At 33.7% G+C, this 23009-nt stretch overlaps 2 protein-coding genes and 5 long non-coding RNA genes across 7 annotated transcripts; 2 read left to right on the forward strand and 5 right to left on the reverse strand.

Annotated features, from left to right (window-relative positions):
* Nucleotides 1-564: 564 nt before the first annotated feature.
* On the reverse strand, nt 565-1825 carry LOC121467964. Its single transcript, XR_005977973.1, has 2 exons — nt 1638-1825; nt 565-1584 (listed from the first exon to the last, which is right to left on the reverse strand). It is a non-coding gene; the product is annotated as an uncharacterized LOC121467964 (long non-coding RNA).
* Nucleotides 1826-5900: 4075 nt separating this feature from the next.
* LOC108136510 lies at nt 5901-6532 on the reverse strand. The gene is made up of 3 exons (XR_001773968.2): nt 6336-6532; nt 6121-6271; nt 5901-6058 (listed from the first exon to the last, which is right to left on the reverse strand). It is a non-coding gene; the product is annotated as an uncharacterized LOC108136510 (long non-coding RNA).
* A 1259-nt stretch (nt 6533-7791) lies between these two features.
* Nucleotides 7792-8434, reverse strand: LOC121467960. The gene is made up of 3 exons (XR_005977970.1): nt 8227-8434; nt 8012-8162; nt 7792-7949 (listed from the first exon to the last, which is right to left on the reverse strand). It is a non-coding gene; the product is annotated as an uncharacterized LOC121467960 (long non-coding RNA).
* Nucleotides 8435-8472: 38 nt separating this feature from the next.
* On the forward strand, nt 8473-11715 carry LOC121467978 (furin-like protease 2). Its single transcript, XM_041710814.1, has 3 exons — nt 8473-8569; nt 10664-10899; nt 11167-11715. The coding sequence occupies exons 1-3, from the start codon at nt 8473-8475 to the stop codon at nt 11602-11604; spliced, it is 771 nt and encodes a 256-aa protein (XP_041566748.1). The 3' UTR covers nt 11605-11715.
* A 3173-nt stretch (nt 11716-14888) lies between these two features.
* Nucleotides 14889-15534, reverse strand: LOC121467966. Its single transcript, XR_005977975.1, has 3 exons — nt 15329-15534; nt 15109-15264; nt 14889-15046 (listed from the first exon to the last, which is right to left on the reverse strand). It is a non-coding gene; the product is annotated as an uncharacterized LOC121467966 (long non-coding RNA).
* Nucleotides 15535-17573: 2039 nt separating this feature from the next.
* LOC121467979 (furin-like protease 2) lies at nt 17574-18818 on the forward strand. Its single transcript, XM_041710816.1, has 3 exons — nt 17574-17592; nt 17761-18002; nt 18270-18818. Exons 1-3 carry the CDS (start codon nt 17574-17576, stop codon nt 18705-18707), a joined length of 699 nt encoding a protein of 232 aa, XP_041566750.1. The 3' UTR covers nt 18708-18818.
* A 3434-nt stretch (nt 18819-22252) lies between these two features.
* Nucleotides 22253-22912, reverse strand: LOC121467952. The gene is made up of 3 exons (XR_005977967.1): nt 22724-22912; nt 22504-22659; nt 22253-22441 (listed from the first exon to the last, which is right to left on the reverse strand). It is a non-coding gene; the product is annotated as an uncharacterized LOC121467952 (long non-coding RNA).
* Between the last annotated feature and the right edge of the window lie 97 nt (nt 22913-23009).

Genomic DNA, 23009 nt, shown 5'->3' on the forward strand with positions numbered 1-23009 from the left:
TCCGATTTTGATGAAATTTTAAACATAATTCTGAAATATTTAACCATTACTATATCTCGAAGAACGAAACAAAAAATTAAAAAACAGCAAAGTTATAATTTTTTTTCATTTATTTTTCCGATTGTTCCTATGGGAGCTATATGCTATAGTCGACCGATTTTGATGAAATTTAAACCGTAAATCGGAAATATTTAACCATTACTATATGTCGAAGAACTAAACAAAAAATTAAAAAACAGCAAAGTTATAATTTTTTTTCATTTATTTTTCCGATTGTTCCTATGGGAGCTATATGCTATAGTCGTCCGATCCGGCTCGTTCCGACTTATATACTACCTGCAATAGAAAGACAACTTTTGGGAAAGTTTCATGCAGATAGCTTTAAAACTGAGAGACTAGTTTGCATATAAACGGACGGACAGACGGACGGACAGACGGACGGACAGACGGACATGGCTAGATCGACTCTACTAGTGATGCTGATCAAGAATATATATACTTTATAGGGTCGGAAACGTCTCCTTCACTGCGTTGCAAACTTCTGACTGAAATTATAATACCCTCTGCAAGGGTATAAAAATACACAAATATAAGTCTTTTAAACCTACACACATTTTGCAATACTTTGGGCTCCTCCTGCTGAACTGGAGGTCACCTGCTCATCCCTCCCGACCATGCAGACTGCCTTGAGCAACATACTTGCAGCAGCCCCAAATACATTTGTTTACCTTTATTTCTTTTTTTTTTATTGCACCATTATGTACCCCTTTTACTAATATCCCCCCTCTCCCATTAAGTAATCTTTAGTCCATGTTCATCTTTCTTATTTTTCTTTAATAATTCTTATTTACTAGTTTTTACAACATATTACCCTTTTGTGGACCCCAGTGTACGTTCTCGGGTTTCCCAAAATTTATATACTCCTCGACCCTGACCTACCGTAAGAGCTCTTGAGGTTGTTTATTCTCTCTTTACCAGGGATTAAAAAAGAACGTAATTGTATACGCAAAGAAAATGAATTTATATTATTCCGGGCTCAAATCCCCACGCTCACTTGGGCCAATCATGGATTTATATAAATAAAAATATAAATAAAAAAATACAAATAAACCAAACAATTCGACAATGTTTAAATATAAATTATATGGGTATAAGACGTTATTATACGTTTATGTGTAGATGTAAGTATAATGCATGTAGACAGTATGTATTCAAAGTGTAAATAATAAAAACATTTGAATAAGATGTAGATATTATGGCCTATGTGTAAATAAAAATAATAACCAAAAAAATGTAAGTAACCCTAATCATTAAATAAATAATCATACAATTTTACAACAAACACTACACGAAAAAACAATTAATTATTCAAAAAAATCTAATAACAAAAAAAAAAAAATCTGACTGAAGCCGACTGACTCCCGTTGCCGCCTCTTGGTAAGCGTGTCGGTCATCCACGCCGTAATAATTTTCTTCAAAAAAATCTCTGGCCGTCTTTATTGTCCGGACCTCACAAAAAAACTCGCCAGGCTAACTTGGGTGACCTGGCTGATTTTTAAAACTGGTAACTGGGTCTGATCGGCTCTGGAATGAAAAGCCCATAAGCATGGCCTCACTCTCGAACACCGATCACTAACCAAGTTTTTCGCCGCTTCAGGCTTCCCAGTCCTGCTTTCCTTTACTTGCAGCTCAAAAAAAAATTGTCGTATCAAGGTAACGGGATTATGTAATCCGCACGTGCACCACAAAAAAAACTTTACTTGGCGAGGGGAGCGCAGCAGCCTTAACGCCTTGACCGTGACTTTCGTTATGGGCTCTCCTCTTCTCCTATCACCTTCCCGAACTCCGGCTCTCGTGTTTCAAATTTGCCGGATCAACGGCCGTTTAACATTTGGGGTGACCATAAAAACAACTCAGTATTTTCAGTATAAAATCCCCCCTGCGCCGACATTCGATATGGCTATCGATAGTCCGGCCACAACAATGGGTAATTCTCTACTATCGAAAGCGACATTCGTACACAAAATGAAAAAAAAATAAGCTCAAAATTTGATTTTTTTTTAAGGAGATTTTATTAGCTCTATATTTGGTGCTAAGACTTTCAGGATATCAAAAACAATCAAAGCCATTCACAGATAGAAGTGACTTTTTGGAAAACCAGTTCAAGCACTGATTTCAGCAGAACTTGATCAAAGATTCCAATGAAATTAATTTTAAAATGTTATAAATTGCTCGTTCTTAAAAAGTATTTCGTTTGACCTAAAATATTAATTATTTTTTAAATTGAATTTTAATCACTGTGACATTTTCTTGAATCACACTTTTAATGTTGTTTTTGTACTTTTGAAGCAATTAGATCTGCATAAAATGTATTTAAATTATTTTCATTTAAGTAAAATAATCAAAATATATATACTTTGCATATCCTTCCATTTTTCTTTTAACTTAACTTTAATGACAATCTTTAAATTTGTGTAGATGGCATAAACTAAATTGCAACTCCATTTATGTTGTTTTGCCTTCGTTGTCCTCTTTCATCTACACTAAAAAAAATATATAAAAACAAAAAAAAAAATTTTTGTTGCACGGGACAAACTTTAAGAAAATTTAAAAGTCTATGCACTGTAAGCAATGCACTAATCCAATTTTTTTTTAATTGGTTTTATGTCAAAATATATGTTTGGACCCCAAATTGTAAGCTCATTGGTCTAATACCTCTGATGCATTAACCACATATGCTATTTGTCACTGTTGCTCGGATAAGTAGATAAGAAATTCTTCGTGACTATTCTTTAAATATAAACCAAGATATAAATGCGCCAATATTACTGCATAACAACTCCCTTTAAGAAAATAAACAAAAATAAATAACTGCAATAGAAATGTTCAAAACAGAACTTGTTCGACTTTGCATTGAAAAATTTCGATATGTGTTATGCGAAATAAAAAAAATTTGCATATATTAGTTATCTTTAATCGATTCCCTATAAAAATATGTGAAAAGAACATACATATGATACATGGACTTTAAATTTTTTGGCTGCGGTTGACGTTTCTGCAAATTACCTATATATTTCACCTACGATCTTTAAAAAATATCAAATATAGACAAAATGGCATAGGTTTGAAAATAATGTTTTTAAATTATGTCAAATGGACAAGTTTTAACCAATCCATATTTGTAGGTCATTTTAGGTAGGACCCATTTAGGATGATTGAGTGTTAATTTGACCGATCGGTCAACTTGTAGTCAAGATATGATGTCAGCAGTTTGTAACGAATCACGAATAATTTAGAGCTCAGGCGAGATGGTGATATATGGAACTGAGCGCACGCGAGCGTTGGTCAGGCTGCTGCTTGTCGGCAGTGAGGAGGTGGTGGTCTTGCTGCAGATTCCATAGATGCCTTTTATGATTCTAATACTTATATTTGCGTGAAAGACAAGCTTACTAAAACCGGAAGATGAGAACTCATACAAAAATAGTGGAGAGGAACATTGGTTTCATTTAGCCCAAATAAAGTCTCAGTTCATCTCCGATGACTGAGGAGGTCTTCTGCCCGCCCTACCTATGGCCATCATACCCTTTTATTTTCTTAATTATTGATGAACCCTTATTAGGCCTAGATACCCTACTCTACAGAGGCTTCATGCTAGCTGCGGCAAAAATATAGGTGTTTAAAACATTATAAACATATGTATTAAAACTAAGACGAAATAATACTCTTAAAAATAGACATTAAAATTTTGGGTAAATAAATAAATAAATATTGGAATTGACATGCATTAACGTATATAACGGTAAATATAAATAATGATGAAAAATATATTAATAATATCAAAGTGCGATTAATAAAATTAACATTAATTCATGACACATTTAAATTCAATTTGGACAAATTAGTTGCTTAAGGCAGACTATTTGAAGGACGTAGTGCGTGAGGATAGGAAGACTTTAAAACGGCGATTGGGTTGCGTTCGCGCAAACATATAAATGCATTAAACTTCTTTTGGTTCTTTTGCTTTTGTTTACAGTTTTTTTCAAAGGGCCCTAGCGAACGGTAGCGTATGATTTATTTTTTTTTCTTTTTGTAGCAGAATTACTAAGAGGTTTGCTTCGAATGAATAAATATACGCAATGAAGGAACATTAATATTGGGATTTAACATCTTGAGCTCATCACTCACCAATTTCCGTTAAGCATCCATCGATGAAAGCGCTTTCGGCGACGGTAGTCTGCTGTTTGGGAGGAACTTAAAACTTTATTTATTTAAACATTTCCCGATACCGCTTAAGGAACGCTCGTACTTTTTTTCTTCTTTGGCTATTTTTTTGTTAATACAAGCCTAATTCATTTTTTTTAACTACCAATAAAATAACCCAAAAATCGCCACACATTCCTTGTTTTCACTCACTCGCTAGATCACTCACTCCATTTGTATACCGAAAGCTAATAGAATAAAAAAAAACTTAGACTAATTTAATTTCACTAATTTCTCCACATTGCTGCAGCTTTTTGCTGCCTTATTTTTTAGTCGGGGCTGAAGATAGTTTGATCAAATATTACGCTCCTTTTCTTAGTACGACGAAACCATCAACGCCACCGTCTACTTTTGCGAAACGCTTGCTTTCCCGCCGGACACTGATTTGATCGCCGGCTTCTTTTATGCTTCTGCCGGCCGTCCGTCCGTGGTCTTCTCCTTCTCCTTTTGGAGTGGCGATCTTTGGTAGCTTTTGCGCTGTGGTGGCTTCACAGCTCTGCAATAAAATATGGTGCCTGCCTTCGCCGATTTCACGGGTTGCGCTTGCCTTCGCCGACTAATAGAGTTGCTTCTTGGGACTTGGGGTGGCACCTTTTGGCCAACACCTATGCGGTAAGATGAGCCCCTTGGAAAATCCAAAATACCTCATTCGCTTCTCACTCACCCCTGGACTTGGCCGGAATCCCTCTGGGATCTTCCTTTTGGGCTCCTTTGCCGTGATACCTGTGCGGATGTTGGTAGTTGCCTCTGCTAATTGAGCACTTTCACTTCTGACTTGATTTTAAACACCACATTTTGACTCAACTAGCCACTTTGGATGCCCAATTAGGAATGGCGGCTAGTGACGCCGCAATTAAGGCGGCAACCTATCTCTCCACCTAATTGGAGAAATACTCTCACTCAGGGAAAGTCTGACAATTCGCCCTGTTACCCCGATTGATTTAACCCTGCCAGGCCACCGATTCTCCTCACCGAGATCTAGATGGCGCCACCGATGGACCATCTGCAGCTGCACCAAGCGCTACAAGTTAAAAAAAAAAAACAAGAAAGCAAGCAAACTTCGGCAAGCCGAAGTTCATATATCCTTGCAGCTATTTCAAAAACTAAATACTCTTGAAAACTTTAAAATTATGATTTACTTGCGTGTATGTTTAAAAACATTGAAGTTATAATGATTTGCAGCTTAATTATTCGATAGTTCCCATGGCAGCTATATGATTGTTTCTCTGCAAGGGTATAATTATATAAAACAATTAATCTTTAAACTCTATTGATCGTTTTTTGAGCACTCCATTGACAAGTCAACCATTTATTTATTTCACCTTTTGTGTAGCCATTATGAGTAATTACCTTCCTCCACCGAGCGTTTAATAAATCTCAAAGGGGCGTTCTTAAGCTCCAGCAAACCAGCGACTTACTCTTAATTGCAGCTAGTTGTTGTGATTATTATAGTGGGTATCTGGAAATAAGCTGGGTATGCACAACTAGATTGTGTTGCGCTAGAAATTTACTTCCCATTTTGTATTTAAATTATGATTTTTAAGTCGAAAGACTAATTTTAAGTGTATTCCCGGTATATCCCGGATTTTGAATGAAGACCATAGACAAGTTTTCTTTTTTGCCAAGTGTATTTTTGTAAGTGTCTTTGTGTTTACAAATAATAGTGCCGGTCGAGAAGAGCAGGGACAAGATCCAATAGAGTGGTGGGATGGTTTAAGTTTCGGTGGTGCAGTTCAGTAGTTGACTCCAGTATCCTCCTTGTTGGACATCTGTTTTCGAACTTTCAAGTGCTTGCCATCTGGAATACAAAATAAAAAAAATTAATGTATTTAAATAAATATTTGCTAGGTTACTACTCACCATTTGTCCAGTTTTTAATTGATTGAGAACTGAACTGCACTGCAAGATACGGTTGATCCTCCACTCAACTTGTTTGCCATTCGGTTTAAGTGTTTAACAGGGAATTTGAAGTCTACGTTCAATCAAGTATCAATCGCATTCAGTTGGCAAGCTTTGAAATTTAATTCATATATTTAACATAGCAAGAAAAAGTTGCGTTAATATTATTTACTTACTGCATGGTTAACCGGGTTTTTTGTACAATATCCTTTTATGTCCTTTAGCAAGCATTTTTTGTTGGGTTTTGTTAATTAAGAAAGTGTTTTTCAGAAATGTTATTTAACACTTTATGCTTAAAACTAAATTTGGTTTTTTTTGTATTGTTCAGAAGGCAATTTCCTGTTTGTTATTTCCCCGACATGGTTGTGTATACTGAACTCTGTAGGGACTGATGGGTGTAAGTAGAACTCGAAATTAAAAGCATGGATAGTTTGATCAAGAAAAAGGGAACAAATTTGAAATTTTCAGAAAATGAAGAGCCGATTGGATCAGAATATGATGAGGACATGATAAGTCCATGTAGAATTTTCGAAGTCCTTTTATATGAAACCCATATCAATAAATACACTTAATTTGCTTTCACATAACTAAAAAACAAGAAAGGGAACAGGCTTAAAATGCGATTCTGAAACTTCAAACCCTATGGTACCTCCTAGTCGAGTCTACCCAACTCCCAAGGATAGCCACCTGTTGCTGCTGACTGGATGATATTGTTGTAATACTGGGCAGAGCCCCGGGGCAGTCTTTATTTTCTTGGGTTTCGCCTCTTGTTTTCCCGCTCTCTGGTTGAGGCTGCCACTTAATTTATTTGTCACCGAAATTTAAACCGTAATTCTGAAATACTTAATCATTACTATATGTCGAAGAACTAAAAAAAAAAATTGAAAAACAGCAAAGTTATAATTTTTTTGTATTTTTTTGCGATTGTTCCTATGGGAGCTATATGCTATAGTCGTCCGATCCGGCTCGTTTCGACTTATATACTACTTGCAATAGAAAGACAACTTTTGGGAAAGTTTCATGCAGATAGCTTTAAAACTGAGAGACTAGTTTGCGTAGAAACGGACGGACAGACGGACAGACAGACGGACGGACAGACGGACATGGCTAGATCGACTCGCCTAGTGATGCTGATCAAGAATATATATACTTTATAGGGTCGGAGATGTCTCCTTCACTGCGTTGCAAACTTCTGACTGAAATTACAATACGCTCTGCAAGGGTATAATTATATAAAACAATTAATCTTTAAACTCCATTGATCGTTTTTTGAGCACTCCATTGACAAGTCAACCATTTATTTATTTCACCTTTTGTGTAGCCATTATGAGTAATTACCTTCCTCCAATCACCGAGCGTTTAATAAATCTCAAAGGGGCGTTCTTAAGCTCCAGCAAACCAGCGACTTACTCTTAATTGCAGCTAGTTGTTGTGATTATTATAGTGGGTATCTGGAAATAAGCTGGGTATGCACAACTAGATTGTGTTGCGCTAGAAATTTACTTCCCATTTTGTATTTAAATTATGATTTTTAAGTCGAAAGACTAATTTTAAGTGTATTCCCGGTATATCCCGGATTTTGAATGAAGACCATAGACAAGTTTTCTTTTTTGCCAAGTGTATTTTTGTAAGTGTCTTTGTGTTTACAAATAATAGTGCCGGTCGAGAAGAGCAGGGACAAGATCCAATAGAGTGGTGGGATGGTTTAAGTTTCGGTGGTGCAGTTCAGTAGTTGACTCCAGTATCCTCCTTGTTGGACATTTGTTTTCGAACTTTCAAGTGCTTGCCATCTGGAATACAAAATAAAAAAAATTAATGTATTTAAATAAATATTTTCTAGGTTACTACTCACCATTTGTCCAGTTTTTAATTGATTGAGAACTGAACTGCACTGCAAGATACGGTTGATCCTCCACTTAACTTGTTTGCCATTCGGTTTAAGTGTTTAACAGGGAATTTGAAGTCTACGTTCAATCAAGTATCAATCGCATTCAGTTGGCAAGCTTTGAAATTTAATTCATATATTTAACATAGCAAGAAAAAGTTGCGTTAATATTATTTACTTACTGCATGGTTAACCGGGTTTTTTGTACAATCTCCTTTTATGTCCTTTAGCAAGCATTTTTTGTTGGGTTTTGTTTATTAAGAAAGTGTTTTTCAGAAATGTTATTTAACACTTTATGCTTAAAACTAAATTTGGTTTTTTTTGTATTGTTCAGAAGGCAATTTCCTGTTTGTTATTTCCCCGACATGGTTGTGTATACTGAACTCTGTAGGGACTGATGGGTGTAAGTAGAACTCGAAATTAAAAGCATGGATAGTTTGATCAAGAAAAAGGGAACAAATTTGAAATTTTCAGAAAATGAAGAGCCGATTGGATCAGAATATGATGAGGACATGATAAGTCCATGTAGAATTTTCGAAGTCCTTTTATATGAAACCCATATCAATAAATACACTTAATTTGCTTTCACATAACTAAAAAACAAGAAAGGGAACAGGCTTTAAATGCGATTCTGAAACTTCTTCAAACCCTATGGTATCTCCTAGTCGAGTCTACCCAACTCCCAAGGATAGCCACCTGTTGCTGCTGACTGGATGATATTGTTGTAATACTGGGCAGAGCCCCGGGGCAGTCTTTATTTTCTTGGGTTTCGCCTCTTGTTTTCCCGCTCTCTGGTTGAGGCTGCCACTTAATTTATTTGTCACCGAAATTTAAACCGTAATTCTGAAATACTTAATCATTACTATATGTCGAAGCACTAAAAAAAAAATTGAAAAAAAACAAAGTTATAATTTATTTTGTATTTTTTTCCCGATTGTTCCAATGGAAGCTATATGATATAGTCGTCCGATTTTGATGAAATTTAAACCGAAATTCTGAAGTATTTAACCATTACTTTAAGTCGAAGAACTAATAGAAAAATTAAAAAACAGCAAAGTTATAATTTTGTTTGTATTTGTTTTGCGATTGTTCCTATGGGAGCTATATGATATAGTCGTCCGATTTTGATGAAATTTAAACCGTAATTCTGAAATATCTAACCATTACTATATGTCGAAGAACTAAGAGAAAAATTTAAAAACAGCAAAGTTATAATTTTGTTTGTATTTTTTTCCCGATTGTTCCTATGGGAGCTATATGATATAGTCGTCCGATTTTGATGAAATTTAAACCGTAATTCTGAAATATTAATCATTACTATATGTCGAAGAACTAAAAAAAAAAATTGAAAAACAGCTAAGTTATAATTTTTTTTGTATTTTTTTCCCGATTGTTCCAATGGAAGCTATATGATATAGTCGTCCGATTTTGATGAAATTTAAACCGAAATTCTGAAGTATTTAACCATTACTTTAAGTCGAAGAACTAATAGAAAAATGTAAAAACAGCAAAGTTATAATTTTGTTTGTATTTGTTTTGCGATTGTTCCTATGGGAGCTATATGATATAGTCGTCCGATTTTTATGAAATTTAAACCGAAATTCTGAAGTATTTAACCATTACTATATGTCGAAGAACTAAAAAAAAAATTGAAAAACAGCTAAGTTATAATTTTTTTTGTATTTTTTTCCCGATTGTTCTAATGGAAGCTTTATGATATAGTCGTCCGATTTTGATTTATTTAAACCGAAATTCTGAAGTATTTAACCATTACTGTAAGTCGAAGAACTAATAGAAAAATTTAAAAACAGCAAAGTTATTTTTTTTTTTTGTATATTTTTTCTGATTGTTCCTATGGAAGCTATTTACTATAGTCGTCCGATTTTGATGAAATTTAAACCGTCATTCTGAAATAGTTAACTATTACTATATGTCGAAGAACTATAAAAAAAAATTGAAAAACAGCAAAGTTATAATTTTTTTTGTATCTTTTTCCGATTTTTCCTATGATAAATTTGATCCTATGAAATTTAAATCGAAATTCTAAAATATTCAACCATTACTATATGTCGAAGAACTAAAAAAAAAAAAGTTATAATTTTTTTTAATTTATTTTTTCGATTGTTCCTATGGGAGCTATATGCTATAGTCGTCCGATCCGGCTTGTTCCGACTTATATACTACCTGCAATAGAAAGACAACTTTTGGGAAAGTTTAATGCAGATAGCTTTAAAACTGAGAGACTAGTTTGCGTAGAAACGGACGGACAGACGGACATGGCTAGATCGACTCGCCTAGTGATGCTGATCAAGAATATATATACTTTATAGGGTCGGAGATGTCTCCTTCACTGCGTTGCAAACTTCTGACTGAAATTATAATACCCTCTGCAAGGGTATAATAAAGAAACATTCCCAACACCATAAACTAAATGTATTACTTTTCGATCAGTATGATGACGAGGCGATTCGGTTTAGACATGTCTGTCTGTTTATTTAAAAACTAGAACAATTATAGCCTTCAGCCATATATGTATATATATAAACTCCGGATGGCCTAGTCAAGTTCCTTTTCGTTTTGGTTTGCTTCGCTAAAGCTTTTACCTCATTTTTCTTCCAGGCGAGTGCACAGCCACCTCCACGGGCGGCAAGCGGCGTACGATTGTTGGCAGCGGCAGGGCATCGTTCAAAAGCAGCGCAGCTAAGCAGGAAGCCTTTGGGAGCGATGGCGATGGCAACGGCAGGGGGGAGTTCGTCCTGCGACTGGACTCACCGCTGACGGCGATCACAGCCATTGCTGTGGCCATCTGCCTCTTGATCATCACGATATTCTCAATCATCTTTGCTGTTTTACAGGTAAGATAAAGATAAATGTCAGCTCAAGAGTTACAATTGATCAGATGCTAATCGTCTGCAATAACTAATATACACCTTTCAAACGGTTAGTGTATTTTAAGGTGTCGGTTTTACTTGCACTCTGTATGCAATTTAAATTTAAACCCGTTTACTACTCTTCATGATCAAAATAGATTGCGAACTGCAGAATTTCTCAGTTGAATCTCTTCTTTAATCTTACCAATCGAAAAAATAAATACAAAAATTATATTCTATTTCCTTCTGCAGCGCAATAGCAACCATGTATCAAGAAACTCAGTGCGGTATAGAAAAATAGCAAACACGTCGTCGAGCAGACGAAAGAACTTGTCCGCGAAGCCCACCAGCGATGCAAGATTCATTTTTAACATTGGCGAGGACGAAGATACAGAGGGTGATAATTCGGAGGACGAACTGGACGATAACGTGGGCACAGATATAAACAGAACAGTCTACGACAGAAAAGGCAAAGATCATGGACACGAATTTTACATTGAGAGTACAAATGATATTGATGCGATCGAGTTTCACTGCAAAGGAGCACAGAAAGCAGACTTCCGGCCAAGAAGGTGCAACGAAATCGGTCATGATGATATTCATTCCAATGCGAATACGAATACGAATACGAATACGAATACAAATATGGATAGCAATCCGTCAACAAGCCGTACAAACATCCGTAGCTGATTGATTGACCGATGGACAACGAGACAGCGAACATAATTGTACCAATACCAACTTTGATCTTGGCTTTCTTGCTCCGGACTAGTAAATTGTAACCTTGCTTTGAGGAATATAGCGAATCGAAATATTTAACATCTGAAAATGATAAAAATTTATATGTGATTGTGAATTGTTTTTATATATATATTTGTAAATTTAATGTTTGTATTAAATTTTTATGAAAAATGTTATGTCAAGTTGAATAATGACACTGTCGTTTTTACTCTTTCAGACATTTTTTCAATTAGAAAGGGATGAGCATAAAGCTTTCGAGATAACACCAACAATCTGAACAAGCGAAAAGTTTGCTTTCGATAAAAAATTTGACTTAGGATGTATTGTTTTTGAACACTTTTTTTTAATAAATGTAAACACTTGTTAAGGAAATGAACCCGCTATTTTCTGATTCGTGTTATGGAACTTTATCAATTAAATTAGAATAGATAATATAAATAAGTGGATAAACTAATGCGATTAAACTAGAAAATTCGATACTGTATAAGAAACTGAGTGAAGTGAATTGATGAAAAATGCGTTCAAAAATCGATCAATGGATAGCTCCAATTTTGTGATAGCAGGAAATTGAACCATAATCGAGAATTCACATTTTTTATTTATTCTTGTGTTATTGCCAATCTATGTTAAATGCCCTTTTGTGGGCTTGCCAACCGTTTCTAATAGAGTCTATATGCTAATTATAGTTCCGGTCAGATAGCAATAGATCGACCGGCTATTGAACCTGATCAATTATAAATAATTGTATGTAATTGTTGGGATTGGACGCACTTCCTCTACTGAGTACATATTTTTAAACAAAAACAATATACCCATTTACTATACAAATAAAGGCTCATTAAATTGTTATTTTGGATGTAATATAACTCTGAGGTGCTGGGATTTTTGGGTCTTTTTGTTAGCGGAATTTATAATTATTTTTTTTGAAAATACTGATCGTGCTACTTATTTATTTAAATCTTTGACTTAGGATCTTCTGTCTAGTCATCTTATATTCTTGACTGCGTTTATAGACTTATTTGATTTGTTATTTTATCCATTAAGAAATTTAAATTAATTTCCTATAACGATTCAGTCACTTGATACTCTACAAATGTATATCTTATCTCTCTTAGGCAAATAAATAATTAAAAATGTAACACGAAAATTGTGGTATTTTGTTTTTGTGAGACATCCATAAAATAGACTTAATCACGTTATTTTGACTTAACCGGTATTACCACGATGGACTTGCTTTTGAGTGTTTGGTATAAGTATTAAATGTGCGTTTGGGGTAGGAATTAAATATATCATAATGCCAGAATTAAGTTATAATAAGGCCATAATAATTATAATAAAAAAAGGTGTTATAATCAGCATCTTTGAAGTTACCATTAACTTAGAGTAATTCAAGATACTTAAAATAAGTAAAATAATAAATTAGAACATTGAAAGACTTTGGTTATAACACAAAACTCAACTAAAAGTATTCATCATGTTAACTAAAGTTGATACAAATGATAAAATCTGCAGTAAAATTCTGTTTAAAGTTTATAAAAAGTGAATTACAAAAAAATTTTGTCATCTGTGTCATCCAAGAATCTTAAACATTGTAGCTCAAACCATTGTAATAATGCTTAACTAATATTATTCTTATGAACATGTAACTGAATAGCTACAGCTACAGTTTTAAGTTATTATTGTTTCGATTTATAGCCTAATTTCTTAAATACTAATTTGTTTTAGTTTGTAAAGGCAAAAACAATATTGTTATTTTGGAGTATTTGTATGTATTTGTATGTTAGATTCAGCTATCACATATTTCTGAAACAAGTAACAGACAATTGCATTTCAAGTTTAATTTAAATGTAATAATATTATTATCGAACATCGATATATTAATAATTCACCGGAAAATAATCATGGCTTCAATGTTTTAAAACATATACGCAAAAATCTAAAAATAGCTTAGTAATACATATTAATAGTAAAGCCAGTGATCAATTGAACTCCATTGCAAACACTCGCTTTCGTCGTTAATTCAAACTTTTATTACATTTTTAGATTTTAGATTATCAGAACATAAAAAATCGAAACAAAGTCGATTGAAATCGATATAATATATAAAACAAGAAAGAAAGCAAACTTCGGCAAGCCGAAGTTCATATACCCTTGCCGCTATTGCATGAATTAAATACTTTTGAAAACATTTAAATTATGATTTACTTGAGTATATGCTGAAAAACATTGCAGCTATGATGATTTGCAGCTCAATTATTTGATAGTTATTTTATATATTTTTATTGTTCCTATGGGAGCTATATGATATAGTCGTCCGATTTTGATGAAATTTTAACCGTAATTCTGAAATATTTATCCATTACTATATGTCGAAGAACTAAAAAAAAAATTTAAAAACAGCAAAGTTATAATTTTGTTTGTATTTATTTTTTTGATTGTTCCTATGGGAGCTATATGCTATAGTCGTCCGATCCGGCTCGTTTCGACTTATATACTACTTGCAATAGAAATACAACTTTTGGGAAAGTTTCATGCAGATAGCTTTAAAACTGAGAGACTAGTTTGCGTAGAAACGGACGGACAGACGGACAGACAGACGGACGGACAGACGGACATGGCTAGATCGACTCGCCTAGTGATGCTGATCAAGAATATATATACTTTATAGGGTCGGAGATGTCTCCTTCACTGCGTTGCAAACTTCTGACTGAAATTACAATACGCTCTGCAAGGGTATAATTATATAAAACAATTAATCTTTAAACTCCATTGATCGTTTTTTGAGCACTCCATTGACAAGTCAACCATTTATTTATTTCACCTTTTGTGTAGCCATTATGAGTAATTACCTTCCTCCAATCACCGAGCGTTTAATAAATCTCAAAGGGGCGTTCTTAAGCTCCAGCAAACCAGCGACTTACTCTTAATTGCAGCTAGTTGTTGTGATTATTATAGTGGGTATCTGGAAATAAGCTGGGTATGCACAACTAGATTGTGTTGCGCTAGAAATTTACTTCCCATTTTGTATTTAAATTATGATTTTTAAGTCGAAAGACTAATTTTAAGTGTATTCCCGGTATATCCCGGATTTTGAATGAATTTACTTCCCATTTTGTATTTAAATTATGCTTTTTAAGTCGAAAGACTAATTTTAAGTGTATTCCCGGTATATCCCGGATTTTGAATGAAGACCATAGACAAGTTTTCTTTTTTGCCAAGTGTATTTTTGTAAGTGTCTTTGTGTTTACAAATAATAGTGCCGGTCGAGAAGAGCAGGGACAAGATCCAATAGAGTGGTGGGATGGTTTAAGTTTCGGTGGTGCAGTTCAGTAGTTGACTCCAGTATCCTCCTTGTTGGACATTTGTTTTCGAACTTTCAAGTGCTTGCCATCTGGAATACAAAATAAAAAAAATTAATGTATTTAAATAAATATTTGCTAGGTTACTACTCACCATTTGTCCAGTTTTTAATTGATTGAGAACTGAACTGCACTGCACTGCAAGATACGGTTGATCCTCCACTCAACTTGTTTGCCATTCGGTTTAAGTGTTTAACAGGGAATTTGAAGTCTACGTTCAATCAAGTATCAATCGCATTCAGTTGGCAAGCTTTGAAATGTAATTCATATATTTAACATAGCAAGAAAAAGTTGCGTTAATATTATTTACTTACTGCATGGTTAACCGGGTTTTTTGTACAATCTCTTTTTATGTCCTTTAGCAAGCATTTTTTTGTTGGGTTTTGTTTATTAAGAAAGTGTTTTTCAAAAATGTTATTTAACACTTTATGCTTAAAACTAAATTAGGCTTTTTTTGTATTGTTCAGACGGCAATTTCCTGTTTGTTATTTCCCCGACATGGTTGTGTATACTGAATTCTGTAGGGACTGATGGGTGTAAGTAGAACTCGAAATTAAAAGCATGGATAGTTTGATCAAGAAAAAGGGAACAAATTTGAAATTTTCAGAAAATGATAAGTCCATGTAGAATTTTCGAAGTCCTTTTATATGAAACCCATATCAATAAATACACTTCATTTGCTTTCACATAACTATAAAACAAGAAAGGGAACAGGCTTAAAATGGGATTCTGAAACTTCTTCAAACCCTATGGTATCTCCTAGTCGAGTCTACCCAACTCCCAAGGATAGCCACCTGTTGCTGCTGACTGGATGATATTGTTGTAATACTGGGCAGAGCCCCGGGGCAGTCTTTATTTTCTTGGGTTTCGCCTCTTGTTTTCCCGCTCTCTGGTTGAGGCTGCCACTTAATTTATTTGTCACCGAAATTTAAACCGTAATTCTGAAATACTTAATCATTACTATATGTCGAAGAACTAAAAAAAAAAATTGAAAAACAGCAAAGTTATAATTTTTTTTTTATTTTTTTGCGATTGTTCCCAAGGGAGCTTTATGATATAGTCGTCCGATTTTGATGAAATTTAAACCGTAATTCTGAAATATTAATCATTACTATATGTCGAAGAACTAAAAAAAAAAATTGAAAGACAGCTAAGTTATAATTTATTTTGTATTTTTTTCCCGATTGTTCCAATGGAAGCTATATGATATAGTCGTCCGATTTTGATGAAATTTAAACCGAAATTCTGAAGTATTTAACCATTACTTTAAGTCGAAGAACTAATAGAAAAATTAAAAAACAGCAAAGTTATAATTTTGTTTGTATTTGTTTTGCGATTGTTCCTATGGGAGCTATATGATATAGTCGTCCGATTTTGATGAAATTTAAACCGTAATTCTGAAATATCTAACTATTACTATATGTCGAAGAACTAAGAGAAAAATTTAAAAACAGCAAAGTTATAATTTTGTTTGTATTTTTTTCCCGATTGTTCCTATGGGAGCTATATGATATAGTCGTCCGATTTTGATGAAATTTAAACCGTAATTCTGAAATATTAATCATTACTATATGTCGAAGAACTAAAAAAAAAAATTGAAAAACAGCAAAGTTATAATTTTTTTGTATTTTTTTGCGATTGTTCCCAAGGGAGCTTTATGATATAGTCGTCCGATTTTGATGAAATTTAAACCGAAATTCTGAAGTATTTAACCATTACTATATGTCGAAGAACTAAAAAAAAAATTGAAAAACAGCTAAGTTATAATTTTTTTTTTTTTTTGCGATTGTTCCCAAGGGAGCTTTATGATATAGTCGACCGATTTTGATGAAATTTAAACCGTAATTCTGAAGTATTTAACCATTACTATATGTCGAAGAACTAAAAAAAAAATTGAAAAACAGCTAAGTTATAATTTTTTTTGTATTTTTTTCCCGATTGTTCCAATGGAAGCTATATGATATAGTCGTCCGATTTTGATGAAATTTAAACCGAAATTCTGAAGTATTTAACCATTACTGTAAGTCGAAGAACTAATAGAAAAATTTAAAAACAGCAAAGTTATAATTTTGTTTGTATTTTTTTTCCGATTGTTCCTATGGGAGCTATATGATATAGTCGTCCGATTTTGATGAAATTTAAACCGTAATTCTGAAATATCTAACCATTACTATATGTCGAAGAACTAAAAAAAAAATTAAAAAACGGCAAAGTTATAATATTTTTTTATTTTTTTTTATGATTGTTCCTATGGGAGCTATATGCTATAGTCGTCCGATCCGGCTCGTTCCGACTTATATACTACCTGCAATAGAAAGACAACTTTTGGGAAAGTTTAATGCAGATAGCTTTAAAACTGAGAGACTAGTTTGCGTAGGACAGACGGACAGACTGACAGACGGACATGGCTAGATCGACTCGCCTAGTGATGCTGATCAAGAATATATATACTTTATAGGTTCGGAGATGTCTCCTTCACTGCGTTGCAAACTTCTGACTGAAATTACAATACCCTCTGCAAGGGTATAATAAAGAAACATTCCCAACACCATAAACTAAATGTATTACTTTTCGATCAGTATGATGACGAGGCGATTCGGTTTAGACATGTCTGTCTGTTTATTTAAAAACTAGAACAATTATAGCCTTAGCCATTTATGTATATATATAAACTCCGGATGGCCCAGTCAAGTTCCTTTTCGTGTTGGTTTCCTTCGCTAAAGCTTTTACCTTATTTTTCTTCCAGGCGAGTGCACAGCCACCTCCACGGGCGGCAAGCGGCGTACGATTGTTGGCAGCGGCAGGGCATCGTTCAAAAGCAGCGCAGCTAAGCAGGAAGCCTTTGGGAGCGATGGCGATGGCAATGGCAACGGCAGGGGGGAGTTCGTCCTGCGACTGGACTCACCGCTGACTGCGATCACAGCCATTGCTGTGGCCATCTGCCTCTTGATCATCACGATATTCTCAATCATCTTTGCTGTTTTACAGGTAAGATAAAGATAAATGTCAGCTCAAGAGTTACAATTGATCAGATGCTAATCGTCTGCAATAACTAATATACACCTTTCAAACGGTTAGTGTATTTTAAGGTGTCGGTTTTACTTGCACTCTGTATGCAATTTAAATTTAAACCCGTTTACTACTCTTCATGATCAAAATAGATTGCGAACTGCAGAATTTCTCAGTTGAATCTCTTCTTTAATCTTACCAATCGAAAAAATAAATACAAAAATTATATTCTATTTCCTTCTGCAGCGCAATAGCAACCATGTATCAAGAAACTCAGTGCGGTATAGAAAAATAGCAAACACGTCGTCGAGCAGACGAAAGAACTTGTCCGCGAAGCCCACCAGCGATGCAAGATTCATTTTTAACATTGGCGAGGACGAAGATACAGAGGGTGATAATTCGGAGGACGAACTGGACGATAACGTGGGCACAGATATAAACAGAACAGTCTACGACAGAAAAGGCAAAGATCATGGACACGAATTTTACATTGAGAGTACAAATGATATTGATGCGATCGAGTTTCACTGCAAAGGAGCACAGAAAGCAGACTTCCGGCCAAGAAGGTGCAACGAAATCGGTCATGATGATATTCATTCCAATGCGAATACGAATACGAATACGAATACGAATACAAATATGGATAGCAATCCGTCAACAAGCCGTACAAACATCCGTAGCTGATTGATTGACCGATGGACAACGAGACAGCGAACATAATTGTACCAATACCAACTTTGATCTTGGCTTTCTTGCTCCGGACTAGTAAATTGTAACCTTGCTTTGAGGAATATAGCGAATCGAAATATTTAACATCTGAAAATGATAAAAATTTATATGTGATTGTGAATTGTTTTTATATATATATTTGTAAATTTAATGTTTGTATTAAATTTTTATGAAAAATGTTATGTCAAGTTGAATAATGACACTGTCGTTTTTACTCTTTCAGACATTTTTTCAATTAGAAAGGGATGAGCATAAAGCTTTCGAGATAACACCAACAATCTGAACAAGCGAAAAGTTTGCTTTCGATAAAAAATTTGACTTAGGATGTATTGTTTTTGAACACTTTTTATACCCTTGCAGAGGGTATTATAATTTCAGTCAGAAGTTTGCAACGCAGTGAAGGAGACGTTTCCGACCCTATAAAGTATATATATTCTTGATCAGCATCACTAGTAGAGTCGATCTAGCCATGTCCGTCTGTCCGTCCGTCTGTCCGTCCGTCTGTCCGTTTATATGCAAACTAGTCTCTCAGTTTTAAAGCTATCTGCATTAAACTTTCCCAAAAGTTGTCTTTCTATTGCAGGTAGTATATAAGTCGGAACGAGCCGGATCGGACGACTATAGCATATAGCTCCCATAGGAACAATCGGAAAAATGATTGAAAAAAAATTATAACTTTGCTGTTTTTTAATTTTTTGTTTAGTTCTTCGACATATAGCAATGGTTAAATAATTCAGAACTATGGTTTAAATTTCATCAATATCGGACGACTATAGCATATAGCTCCCATAGGAACAAGCGGAAAAATAATTGAAAAAAATTATAACTTTGCTGTTTTTTAATTTTTTGTTTAGTTCTTCGACATATAGCAATGGTTAAATATTTCAGAATAATGGTTAAAATTTCATCAAAATCGGACGACTATAGCATATAGCTCCCATAGGAACAATCGGAAAAATAAATGAAAAAAATTATAACTTTGCTGTTTTTTAATTTTTTTTAGTTCTTCGACATATAGCAATGGTTAAATATTTCAGAATTATGGTTTAAATTTCATCAAAATCGGACGACTATATCATATAGCTCCCATACAAATAATAAAAATATATAAAAGAACAATCAAATAATTATGCTGCAAATCGTCATAGCTTCAATGTTTTTAAACATATACGCAAGTAAATCATAATTTTAATGTTTTCAAAAATATTTAATTCTTGCGATAGCTGCAAGGGTATATGAACTTCGGCTTGCCGAAGTTTGCTTTCTTTCTTGTTGGGTCTTTTTGTTAGCGGAATTTATAATTATTTTTTTTGAAAATACTGATCGTGCTACTTATTTATTTAAATCTTTGACTTAGGATCTTCTGTCTAGTCATCTTATATTCTTGACTGTGTTTATAGACTTATTTTGATTTGTTATTTTATCCATTAAGAAATTTAAATGAATTTCCAATAACGATTCAGTCACTTGATACTCTACAAATGTATATCTTATCTCTCTTAGGCAAATAAATAATTAAAAATGTAACACGAAAATTGAGGTATTTTGTTTTTATGAGACATCCATAAAATAGACTTAATCACGTTATTTTGACTTAACCGGTATTACCACTATGGACTTGCTTTTGAGTGTTTGGTATAAGTATTAAATGTGCGTTTGGGGTAGGAATTAAATATATCATAATGCCAGAATTAAGTTATAATAAGGCCATAATAATTATAATAAAAAAAGGTGTTATAATCAGCATCTTTGAAGTTACCATTAACTTAGAGTAATTCAAGATACTTAAAATAAGTAAAATAATAAATTAGAACATTGAAAGACTTTGGTTATAACACAAAACTCAACTAAAAGTATTCATCATGTTAACTAAAGTTGATACAAATGATAAAATCTGCAGTAAAATTCTGTTTAAAGTTTATAAAAAGTGAATTACAAAAAAATTTTGTCATCTGTGTCATCCAAGAATCTTAAACATTGTAGCTCAAACCATTGTAATAATGCTTAACTAATATTATTCTTATGAACATGTAACTGAATAGCTACAGCTACAGTTTTAAGTTATTATTGTTTCGATTTATAGCCTAATTTCTTAAATACTAATTTGTTTTAGTTTGTAAAGGCAAAAACAATATTGTTATTTTGGAGTATTTGTATGTATTTGTATGTTAGATTCAGCTATCACATATTTCTGAAACAAGTAACAGACAATTGCATTTCAAGTTTAATTTAAATGTAATAATATTATTATCGAACATCGATATATTAATAATTCACCGGAAAATAATCATGGCTTCAATGTTTTAAAACATATACGCAAAAATCTAAAAATAGCTTAGTAATACATATTAATAGTAAAGCCAGTGATCAATTGAACTCCATTGCAAACACTCGCTTTCGTCGTTAATTCAAACTTTTATTACATTTTTAGATTTTAGATTATCAGAACATAAAAAATCGAAACAAAGTCGATTGAAATCGATATAATATATAAAACAAGAAAGAAAGCAAACTTCGGCAAGCCGAAGTTCATATACCCTTGCCGCTATTGCATGAATTAAATACTTTTGAAAACATTTAAATTATGATTTACTTGAGTATATGCTGAAAAACATTGCAGCTATGATGATTTGCAGCTCAATTATTTGATAGTTATTTTATATATTTTTATTGTTCCTATGGGAGCTATATGATATAGTCGTCCGATTTTGATGAAATTTTAACCGTAATTCTGAAATATTTATCCATTACTATATGTCAAAGAACTAAAAGAAAAATTTAAAAACAGCAAAGTTATAATTTTGTTTGTATTTATTTTTTTGATTGTTCCTATGGGAGCTATATGCTATAGTCGTCCGATCCGGCTCGTTTCGACTTATATACTACTTGCAATAGAAATACAACTTTTGGGAAAGTTTCATGCAGATAGCTTTAAAACTGAGAGACTAGTTTGCGTAGAAACGGACGGACAGACGGACAGACAGACGGACGGACAGACGGACATGGCTAGATCGACTCGCCTAGTGATGCTGATCAAGAATATATATACTTTATAGGGTCGGAGATGTCTCCTTCACTGCGTTGCAAACTTCTGACTGAAATTACAATACGCTCTGCAAGGGTATAATTATATAAAACAATTAATCTTTAAACTCCATTGATCGTTTTTTGAGCACTCCATTGACAAGTCAACCATTTATTTATTTCACCTTTTGTGTAGCCATTATGAGTAATTACCTTCCTCCAATCACCGAGCGTTTAATAAATCTCAAAGGGGCGTTCTTAAGCTCCAGCAAACCAGCGACTTACTCTTAATTGCAGCTAGTTGTTGTGATTATTATAGTGGGTATCTGGAAATAAGCTGGGTATGCACAACTAGATTGTGTTGCGCTAGAAATTTACTTCCCATTTTGTATTTAAATTATGATTTTTAAGTCGAAAGACTAATTTTAAGTGTATTCCCGGTATATCCCGGATTTTGAATGAAGACCATAGACAAGTTTTCTTTTTTGCCAAGTGTATTTTTGTAAGTGTCTTTGTGTTTACAAATAATAGTGCCGGACGAGAAGAGCAGGGACAAGATCCAATAGAGTGGTGGGATGGTTTAAGTTTCGGTGGTGCAGTTCAGTAGTTGACTCCAGTATCCTCCTTGTTGGACATTTGTTTTCGAACTTTCAAGTGCTTGCCATCTGGAATACAAAATAAAAAAAATTAATGTATTTAAATAAATATTTGCTAGGTTACTACTCACCATTTGTCCAGTTTTTAATTGATTGAGAACTGAACTGCACTGCACTGCAAGATACGGTTGATCCTCCACTCAACTTGTTTGCCATTCGGTTTAAGTGTTTAACAGGGAATTTGAAGTCTACGTTCAATCAAGTATCAATCGCATTCAGTTGGCAAGCTTTGAAATGTAATTCATATATTTAACATAGCAAGAAAAAGTTGCGTTAATATTATTTACTTACTGCATGGTTAACCGGGTTTTTTGTACAATCTCTTTTTATGTCCTTTAGCAAGCATTTTTTTGTTGGGTTTTGTTTATTAAGAAAGTGTTTTTCAAAAATGTTATTTAACACTTTATGCTTAAAACTAAATTAGGCTTTTTTGTATTGTTCAGACGGCAATTTCCTGTTTGTTATTTCCCCGACATGGTTGTGTATACTGAATTCTGTAGGGACTGATGGGTGTAAGTAGAACTCGAAATTAAAAGCATGGATAGTTTGATCAAGAAAAAGGGAACAAATTTGAAAT

This window comes from Drosophila elegans, unplaced genomic scaffold, assembly GCF_018152505.1.
Source record: "Drosophila elegans isolate 14027-0461.03 unplaced genomic scaffold, ASM1815250v1 contig_149, whole genome shotgun sequence".
NCBI lineage: Eukaryota > Metazoa > Arthropoda > Insecta > Diptera > Drosophilidae > Drosophila > Drosophila elegans.